Source organism: Musa acuminata, chromosome BXJ3-8 (genome assembly GCF_036884655.1).
Source record: "Musa acuminata AAA Group cultivar baxijiao chromosome BXJ3-8, Cavendish_Baxijiao_AAA, whole genome shotgun sequence".
Lineage (NCBI taxonomy): Eukaryota > Viridiplantae > Streptophyta > Magnoliopsida > Zingiberales > Musaceae > Musa > Musa acuminata.
The window spans coordinates 1,258,435-1,269,237 of NC_088356.1; the positions used below are offsets into that span (position 1 = coordinate 1,258,435).

General features: G+C 36.7%; 1 protein-coding gene across 2 annotated transcripts; it reads left to right on the forward strand.

Moving 5' to 3' along the window:
* The first annotated feature begins 387 nt into the window (after positions 1-387).
* On the forward strand, positions 388-9,859 carry LOC103994116 (DEAD-box ATP-dependent RNA helicase 20). Of its 2 annotated transcripts, XM_009414410.3 has the most exons (10): positions 391-563; positions 692-1,383; positions 5,683-5,862; positions 5,954-6,115; positions 6,226-6,380; positions 7,316-7,408; positions 7,498-7,583; positions 7,671-7,897; positions 9,259-9,480; positions 9,554-9,859. In XM_009414410.3, exons 1-10 carry the CDS (start codon positions 391-393, stop codon positions 9,649-9,651), a joined length of 2,088 nt encoding a protein of 695 aa, XP_009412685.2. In that variant the 3' UTR covers positions 9,652-9,859. The 2 variants fall into 2 exon arrangements, 1 of the variants encoding a protein (XP_009412685.2); XR_672440.3 differs by lacking the exon at positions 9,554-9,859 and having other exon boundaries at positions 388-563; positions 7,671-8,038; positions 9,259-9,397.
* The last annotated feature ends 944 nt before the right edge of the window (positions 9,860-10,803 follow it).

The window sequence follows — 10,803 nt, forward strand, 5'->3', positions numbered from 1 at the left end:
TACTTTTTGATGATATTTATAATAAAAAATATCTTATTATAGATTTTATATTTTTTATTATGATGATCAAAATACTATAATAGGTAAAAATATTATAATAGATTAAAACACTATAATGAACTAAAAAAAAATAATTAATCTTTTAAGGGATAGTTTAGATATTTGTAAATTAAAAAGTATTATTTAAGAAAAAGCTAAAAAGAAATATCTTTAAAAAAAAAACAAAAGAAAAAGCCTTTCGAGAGAAATCATAAAAAAAATCGTATAAGTGAAAATAAAATCATTTAATAGAATGAATGAATGAATTGAGTGCATATCTATCTAAAATAACACCCGAGTAATAGAGGGGCCACTTTTTCTGATGCATTGCCCCTTTTACTTATGTCCCATATGCCTCGTATTGTTCCATTCTACAACGCCTGTCCCGAACTCGAAGCAAACCCTAAGACGCCTCCATCCGCTTCCCTCGAAGACGAGCGACGAGCGACGAGCGACGAGGAAGCGAAGATGAATCCCTTCGATCTCCGCTACGCCGATCCTAATTCCTACCGAGAGAGGCGCAGGTCAGATTTCTTTTTCCCCCCTCTGTTTTCTTTCCTCGCCCGGGTAGTAGCACGAAGAACAATTCATCTTTTCTGTTCTTCGATTCTTTATTTTGCTGAATTTCTTTCCCATTCTTCGGCCACTGCAGCGATTTCATGCGGCCGCCCTCAGAGATGAACGGCCCCCCGATTCCGATTGGCGGCGGTGTAGGATCCGACCCGCTACATTCGCAATCTGGTCCGGGCTTCGCTGCGCGTGGAGTCGCAGGCGGCGACACGGGCTCTTATATGGGCGGCGATAGTAGCTTCGCAGCCCCTTCCACCTTCCCCCACTTGGCCACAGGAGGCGGTGGCGGGAGGCCCAGCGACGTCGACCGCGCTGGGGGAAGGAGATTTGACTCCGGTAGAGGTGGAGGCCGTTCAGGTCGTGGGGGAACAGGAAGAGTAGGTGACCGTGGTTTCCAGTCAGGGAGGGGTGGTGGAACTGGCGATGGTGGCACTGCTTGGAGGGGGCAAGGTTTTGGTGGCCGTGGAAGGGGCGGGGGATTTGACGGTGGCCGATGCGGAAGGGGAAGGTTTGAAGGAGGACGCGGGGGTGGTCGGGGTGGTTATGGTAGTAGAGACTCTGTGAAGTCAACAGACGATCTTGATAAAATTGCCCTTCCAAAGCAGAATTTTCATGATCTCATTCCGTTTGAAAAAAACTTCTATATTGAAAGCCTGTCGGTGCAGGCGATGTCTGAACAGGATGTCATGCTATATCGGAAGAGGCGGGAGATTACAGTGGAGGGTCGTGATATCCCTAAGCCGATTCGGTTTTTTCATGAGGCAAATTTTCCTGGTACGTTCTTTTATCATAAAATTTCATTTAGTATTTATTCTCTGTATTCTTCTGCACATATTGAAAGAATGTTTTTTAGTTAATGTTGCATGTGGTTCATACAACATATTTATACAAATAGAGTTTAAGTACATTTCACAGGTTCAGGACTTTATTTTGCAAGAGTGGAAATTTTCTGTGCAATTTTTGAGCTCTTAATACTTGCATTTCGTGTATAAGATCCTAACTAAAGTTCTTTTGATTTTCATATTATCTCAGAGAGATCACACCTTTGTGTGCTAACACCACTTGGGTCATTTTAATTTGTATCAGTTTAGTGGATGATTAGAAAGCATTATAAGAATTGAATTGTTGAATTTTAGTTTCTAGGCTTTGTAGATGGCATCAAATTATGTTAAAAGAACAAACATTTCCCTAGTCTAACCCTTGAGGAAGGACATACATTTTATTTTCTAATTTTCTTGCTTAGATATGTTTTCTTTATAGTGTTCTGTATTATGAAAACAAAATAACATATATTCTTATAATAATTTTCTTTATAGTTTTCTTTAGGAGTCTGAAATGACTGGACAAGAAAGAGTACAAGAAATAATTGGTGGTAAGTGGCAGCAAAAAAAATTAACCAAGGTGCTTTGCAAGCAATTTATGCTCCATTAGATCATGGCTAGATTAAATTAAAGAGCAAAGTAAAGTCAAGTTTGTACAATAGCATATATTCTTATAATAATTTTTAACCATAGCGCAACTTGATCACACTGAATTTTGATTTGATGCTAGAATAACCTTTTAAACCTATATATATTATACTTTATATCTTTTGGTTTCATCCAGTTGTTGTAGGCAATAGTATTGTATATAAAAAAAAGAATAGATATATCCTGGCAGGATTTTGTAATTATGCTTTTGCCTTAAAGATCAGATAGTTTAGATAGTGATGGTGGTAGACGGAAAGAAAAGGGTTGTTATAGAGGTGTGGCTTCTAGTTGGTACATTCTGTTGGATGGTGCATTTTCGCCTTGATTTAGACCAAGAGGATTCTGCCTCCATTTATTTACCTCCAACTGGGAAAGTGCTTCATTTAAAGAGTGCAGAAACACCAGATATGGGAGTTTTTCATTCCCTATAGAAAGAGACATTGACAAGGAAAGAGAAAAAAATGTTTAAAAACAGAATAGCTGATCGATGTGTACAATATGTGATAAGGAGTTACTATTATGAATGTCACTATGGTATCCTACAGGAAAGAAGATATTTCTACAGTATATTCTCCTTCTGTTGTCATGGAATCAAATGAGAACACTTTTTTAGTAATTAAAATCATATAAAAGATGTCTAATTGGTACTAACAAGGCCCATTTAAAAAGCCTTTGCTAGAGAAGGATTCAGAACTATTTAATGCTTCTATTCTTCTACTGTTTCTAAATAGAAAATGAATTAAGAATATCAAACAATTATATGAAATATGCAGTTTTTCTCTGATTTGGTGCAAGGAAATTATAATTGGAAGGAATGGAACTGCCTTGCGTGTTGCAATATCTTGAAATCAATGCATTATGCAGCTAGAAAAAAATGACAACATTGGAGTAAAGAAGGTAAAAGGGCCTTATTAGTTTTGTAGGAAAGTGCAGAATCTAACTCAAATTCCAGCTTCACAAGGAACTAATAGGAAAAATGGCGTGGATTTGTGAAATTAATTGAAAGGGTTAAGACTGCTCTAAGTTCATAATGTTCACTTGAAGAAAATTTGGGACAGTATTGAAGCTGGATCTCAATCAGACTTTAGAATTCATGAAGCTGGTTGAATTCGTGTACCTAATAACCAAAAGTTGAAAAAGGAGATAATGAAGGAAGCTCATAATACATTCAGGTGGAATTAAGATGTACAAAGATTTAAGAGAGAATTTTTAATGGAATATTTTGAATAAATAAATTGCAGAATATGTTTCACAATGTCTTATCTGTGAGTAAGTTAAATTTGAGCATAAGAAAACACTTGAAAACATTAAGAGTCATTGCCCATACCTCAGTGGAAATGGGTGAATGTATCTATGAATTTTATATTTTTTTAGAGAAATTGGTCAAAACATATATTGATGAGATCGTTAGGTTGCATGGTGTGCTAGGGACTATTGTATCAGATATAGACAAACAAAAGGGAAAGCTACAAAATTAAAGAAAGAACAGTGTCAAGAAATTTGTGTTCATACATCAAGGCATATTAATCATTTATTCTTTCTTTCTTTATAGATTCTCCGATCATGATTTAACTTCATAAGAGGGATGGAATCTTTAATTAAATCCTAGAGCTTATCTCCTTTTTCAGGAAATTTTCAATCAAGTCCCAAATTTACCTCCTTCCTTTTTTATCAGTTTTTTTCCATCTTCTCGGACAATCTACTGTAGTAATGTGAAAAATACAAAAAGACGTTATGTGGCAGCTTATGATATTTGCAGAAAACCCATCTGAAGTAAAATAAAATAGCTTCTGCACCACATTGTTTGTGCCTTAATGTTAAATATGGACTGCTGGTGTTTATTCATCATTTTTTTCTCTTTCCTAGCACCTGCCTTTGATTTGCTGGACGTCAACCTGTTTAAAGTGGACTCTTGTTCTGGTTCAAAGTGTTGGTTATCTCACTAAACTTAGTTATGAGCTGAAGTTGTTATTGATTTGAGATCTTGAGATTTGTTGGATTCACATCTCAAACTTAGTCTGTGCTTGGCTATTTCAACCTTATTAATTGGTTGTTTAGTGTTGTCTGTGAACATGCAATTGTATGGTTGTCAGCAATAGCTTATCATGGAGGTTATGTGGAGGGAGCCAATGTTGTAACAGTGAACATGCAATTGTATGGTCATCAGCAATAGCTTATCCTGGAGATTATGTGGAGGGAGCCAATGTTGTGATTGTGAACATGCAACTGTATGGTCGTCAGCAATAGCTTATCCTGGAGATTATGTGGAGGGAGCCAATGGATAGTGATTAAGAGAGGAAGAGAACTGTTGAGACATGCTGGGATACAGAGAGGGGACAACAAGTGGAGTTCAGAGGATTAGAAAAAGGAAGAAAGATTAACTGAAGGAATGAAGAGAGATGATGGGAGTTTTGTTTATTTTGATTTAGTATGTGTGTTTATTATGTTGCGATGTGAGAATTATTATGGGACACTTCCATCTCCTAAATAAAGATGTAACCAGAAGTGTTCAATTCAATCTGTCTCTTGCACAAGAAATACTAGGTATTCTTCTGTTTCCTAGATAAAGATGTAACCAGAAATGGTCAATTCAATCTGTCTCTTGCACAAGAAATACTAGGGATTTTGTCAAAACAACCAGACCTTTTTATTCCACAAGGATTGTGGTCCATTGTGCACAAAATGAGATATAGTTATGTTTTCACTTAAATGATTGTAGCAGGTCTTATATGTGGAAATATTGAAGATAGAATTACAAGGCAGGCTATAAATGATCTGAAATTGAATAAAGGCTTCTGATTCAGCTAATTTATTGAATACATGGATGCATTGGTTTAAGTTTTTATGTAAAAGCATCTCAGATAACTTATATTTTGCTTCAAGTTCTAAAAAATATAATATTTGTTTGTCCCTTGTGAAGTTATCAGAAACCATTTCTTTAATATTTTTCTAGTATGTGAGATTGGGACCTTCTGAATTAACTAGTGTTCGGTGATCCTTGTATCATTCTTAACACATAGTTTACTTGTGTCATTGTTTTAAGATTAGAAACTATTCATTTGCTTTTCACAATCTTTCTGTTTCACTTAGGAACTTGATTTGTGTAACTTTGAGTGGTTTATTGTATTTTAGCAACCATGAGTTATAGTACAAATTGGTAGCTAACTTCGGACAAAAAAAATTGGAATTTTTTTCAGTTGGTCAGTAGAGCTTCTAAATTTGGAACTGTGAGGCATGGTTCATTTTTTGTTACCTTCTGACAAATGCATCTTTTTTTGAAATTTAAACTAAGCATGTAAATTCTGTTTATTGGCATTTTTTCACTTGTAATTAGTAGTAGCAGTGTGGCTATTTGTTTAGTTCCTTCTTCATACAAGCCATTAAATATCATGTGGAGATTTAATTGTGTTGCAATGTATATTTCTATAGTTGCAAAATTATGATCTTTCTAGCAACTGTTACTTAATTTTTGGTCATTATTTAAGTACTATTTGTTTCCACCAAAGCAAGATTTTGATTCATGAGTTTATGCCTTTGCTCCAAGGTTTCAACTATTGATATGCTTTACTATTATTTTTTGGCTGATTATCCTTTACTTTGACAGCCAACATTCTCCAGGTGATAGAGAAGCGTGGGTTCATTGAACCAACAGCTATTCAAGCTCAAGGGTGGCCAATGGCCTTGAAAGGCCGGGACATGGTCGGAATTGCTGAGACAGGTTCGGGAAAGACATTAGCCTATCTGCTGCCCGCACTGGTGCATGTTAATGCACAGCCTCGATTGGGTTAGTAACTTTGGAAGAAAAAATGTACCTTTAATGATTTGTCATGAGCTCGTTAACTCAGGTTGCACTCCTTGTGATTGTTATTTTTCAGCTTATGGTGAAGGTCCAATTGTTCTGGTCCTAGCACCTACAAGAGAACTTGCTGTTCAGATACAAGAAGAATCTTTGAAGTTTGGATTACATTCAATTGTCAGAAGCACATGCATTTATGGTGGGGCACCAAAAGGACCGCAGATACGCGATCTTAAAAAAGGTTGACTTTGAGATTGTAGTTGTCTGCTTGCCTTGTTGGATCTTTCTTCCGAGTAATCACTAGTTTTTCAGGATAGCTAATACTATGTGGCTAACCTTTTGTGTTTGTAGGTGTTGAAATTGTCATTGCAACACCTGGTCGACTAATTGATATGTTGGAAGCATGCCATACAAACCTACGTAGAGTAACGTATCTTGTATTGGATGAAGCAGATCGCATGTTGGATATGGGGTTTGAACCTCAAATAAGGAAAATTGTGTCTCAGGTATGTTTATTTTCACTTTGTTAAATTGCCTTTTCTTTTCTAGGTATAAATGAATTTCAGAAATGATCAAAAATATTTACTGCATTAAATGTTCCCACTGAATTTAGTTTGTGCTACTATAAGCATGAATTTAGTTTTTTTTTTAATATCTGACCTCTTGGTTTAAATGTTCCCACTGAGATCTGCATTTGTTCCCTTGCTGTTATTGGTGTCACACAATTATAAGCGGACATACATCTGAGTTCCTTGTCGTCTGCAACATGGCCTACAAATTTTGAAGCATCTGTTTTTTTCAGGAACATATATGATTTTCGGCTACCATGGTGCTTGATTAACGAAGAAAAAGAAACTAAATTGCAAAACATACATAGGCTATTTTAGGCTAAATGATTGTTATGATAACTATACCTTTTAAAGATATAAGTCCAAATTCGACAAGCAGCTGGTTCGAATATCTTAATCTAAAGTGAATATTTTATTATGTGACTTAAACCAACCTGTTGTAATTCTAAGATTTGTTGGTTTGGATATGCTTTTGTGATTCTCTTTTACGAAAACAATTTTAATTTCTAAGATAGTTTTATTGCTTTCTTTTCCCTCTACTTTCAATTATTTTTTGAACCTAAGGGTTGGACATATGTTATAAATTTAAACCACCACATGCATTCATCTGTTCTAACTTATTTTCCATAGATTTGTCTCTTTTGACTTTCTTCTCTTGTTGTTTCTTTGCTCTTCTTTTCAAAAAAAATTCTGCTTTTTCTGTTGCCTGAAATTCTTTAGGGTAGCAATTGGAGATCTAAATTTTTATGATGCATTGTATATGGTTTCCGATATTATTCTGTTGCCTTTTCTGTTCTATATGATTCATTTGAAATGTATATGGTTTCCGATATTACTACTTAATGCTGAAGAATAAAGGACTTCCATGACAGATTCGGCCAGACCGACAAACATTATATTGGAGTGCCACATGGCCAAGAGAAGTGGAGGCTTTAGCTAGACAATTTTTACAAAACCCCTATAAGGTGTGCATATTCATTCTCGAATATTAGATGACATGCAAGGTTAGTGTTCAAGAAATTGAAAATTACTGACTAATGAACTGAAATTATAGATAATCATAGGATCTACTGATCTGAAAGCTAATCAGTCAATAATGCAAATTGTTGAAGTCATCTCGGAGCTTGAGAAGTATCCAAGGTAAGATGAATTATTTAATTTTACAACTATGTGCAAAATATTTGTTGATCTTTGTGTTTTTGGTGTTTTACACCTTTACTACTGTAGGCTGATCAAACTTTTGGGTGAAGTGATGGATGGAAGCCGAATCCTCATATTTCTTGAGACGAAGAAAGGTTGTGACCAGGTTACTAGGCAGCTCAGGATGGATGGATGGCCTGCATTATCAATTCACGGTGATAAAGCTCAATCTGAAAGAGACTGGGTTCTGGCAGAGTTTAAAAGTGGCAGAAGTCCGATAATGACTGCCACTGATGTAGCCGCACGTGGTCTTGGTAGGACCACTTTGTTTAAGGCCTCTTAGAATCTCTCTCATTTACTTCAAGCTGATGGCAAGTTGGCGGGCTGCTAACCAGTTTCTGAAAACTTGAACCGGTTCTGTGGGTGGTGTATGACGAGGTGCCTTCATGTCAAAGGTAGCAAATTTGTTCTATTGTTTACCTCATATGAGTGTAAGCACCATCGATACTGCCAGGGCACTTAGGAATTCCTTTTTCTTCCCATTTCATGGTCAACAGGATTAGGAATGGCAGGAGTTTGATAAATGGTCTTTATCATGTTACAAAAATATGTCAATACCTGTCACGGCTTAAGTTTTCTTAATTGGAACAGTAGTAGTAAGATATAGGTACATCATGCTACCAATTTCTTGGATAGGAGCGACCTAAACTTTTGCTGCCAATTAGAGACTTGTTCCCTGGACTTGCATGACAGGAAGGACATGCTTTAGGTTCATCTGCTCTCGTTTATTTTTTTAGCATTATCACACATCATGCTCGTTCAATTTTATCCAATGGAAATAGAAGTCATAGCATATTGAGAAGATTCTGGGCACATGCTGTTTAATAATTTCTATGGGCATGTAGCATGCTTCTCAGATATCACATAATTTTTTCCCCTGGTATTATAGTATTGTATAATTTTTCCTATACATTCCTTTGAACAATATTATATTTATCTCTGGTTTTCGTCATTTCTTTTCCTTTTAGTTTAGTTGACTTTTCTGTTTCAAATTGTTTCGGGCTTTGTGGTTCAAACTGTTAGTTGCCCGTCCCTTGATAGCTGTGCCAACTTCACTGGTAGTTGAGAGTTGCTCTATGGCTTGCTTGAAGAGCTTCTTGTTTGTTTGGGCACCTGTACATTGCAGCCTTGTTTGCTGGACATGAAGCATTAAACTGGTTCTGGTTGTTGGTTAAAAGGATCCTGATTTTTTTGGAAAGAGATTGTTGATCATTATTTTATATTTTTCAAAAGTGTCGGTTAAAAAATGGAAAACACGAATACAATTAGCCAATGATTTCTTTCATTGGTATGCGCGAGTGTCCTGCCGTCTAGTATAACATGGCTGATGAAGTTATCACCACCCATCCACAGATGTGAAACTGGTTCATTTTGTTATGCAGCCCAGTCGACCCCATGAAGCATCAGATATTCTGCACTTGTTTGCTTGTTGAGGACAGTTGTGATTAGTTAGTGATTCAAAAATTGTATGCCTGATTAGAGTTAAGTATTACTGAGATAAGGATAATGTGGTTGCATCCCTTCAGTAAAAGGCCTTCAGAGGGTTCAGAAAATGGGTGATTGTTTTATTCATAGTTGTACTAACCTTATCTTTATCTGTTGTCATGTGTTGCAGATGTGAAGGATATAAAATGTGTCGTCAATTTTGATTTTCCAACGAGCCTCGAGGATTATGTTCATAGAATTGGGCGTACTGGTCGGGCCGGCGCCAAAGGCACAGCATTCACCTTTTTCACTCAAGCAAATATACGGTTTGCGAGGGAGCTTGTTAAAATCCTACAGGATGCTGGTCAGAATGTTAGTCCAGCACTGGCTTCGATGGCCAGGTCGGGCGGAGGTATGCGTGATTTACTTTTAGACAACATTCAAGGAATGGGCGGATGCATTGCTGATTTATCTGTTGGTTTTAGGTTCTGGAGGAAACTTCCGGTCAAGGGGGCGAGGCAATGGGAATCGATCCATATCTGGGTCCAACACTATTCCATTAGGAGGAAGAAGACCATGGTAAGCGTGGTGCTTTAAATGAAAAAACCAATTCACGAAGTAGAGTTATATGACTCAGACATATCATCTTTCGTTGTATCCAATTCGCCAGTCTGTTGTGGTTGGTCATGCCTAGAAATAGAGTTTTTTCTTCATTTCTTCTTTATAGAATTGCCTGTTGCAAGGGATGGAATCGATACTAATCACTTGGCAATAGATCAACCTTTTGCCCATATCATCTATTTGTCAGAAAATGATTTTTAGAACATTGTAGGTGGATTTGCATATTGCCCAACTGTAATCATCGGATTCTGGGTATGAACTTGTGACGAATTATATTGTTGGAAGATGTATCTGTATGATGCACATGATGCTTGCCCACTCATTGAGTAACACCGTCTTGTCATAATGATTAGTAGTGTATCACAATTATATACAAGTTAGGAAGCATATGGGCTCGAGGTCAGTTGTATTGTTTGTTGTATTTAACTTTGCGGAGTGAATGCATGTAGTCTTGTTATTAAATAGCATTAGCTCACCGACATGATGGAAAGTCTGTGGTATTATTAGTTCACAAAAAGAATTTGTAGCTCGTGCAAGTCGATGGTATTAATTCACTATAAAGATTGGGAAACTGTGTTAGTGCTAGTTAGATTCGAGTCAATAAAAATGGAACTTTTCGATCGACAAAAGATCTATAGCCCAACGTTCCACTTGCAATGGGACAAAAGATCTAATGCTCAACAACCAAATGGTAAAGCGAACTTGTTCAGTATTTTAGAATCCAACTCATATCGTCCTTCTCATTTCCTTTCTACATTTTTATGGTTCTAAAACTGCCGAAAAGGAGTTGACGATAAAACTCTTAATATCGAGTGCACCTTCCAACTGCGTCTCAAACCTTCATCACCCCGAGAACACGAGCCAAATCATAGAATTGAAAGCAAACTCGGAGCTTTTGTTGAGCCAACTCCCAAATAAATACTACAAGCAAAGGATTACTAAGAGAATATGTGATGGATGGAGGCAGTGAATAAATGACAAGCAGGATAAGTGGAGATCCGACAATGATGAATTTTGGATAACCAACCGAGAGGGAGAGGGGGTAATTGCTGCCAAATAAGCTTTAGTGTCGAACAATTTGATTTCTTTTTTTGTTTTTTTCATCAATCACGAA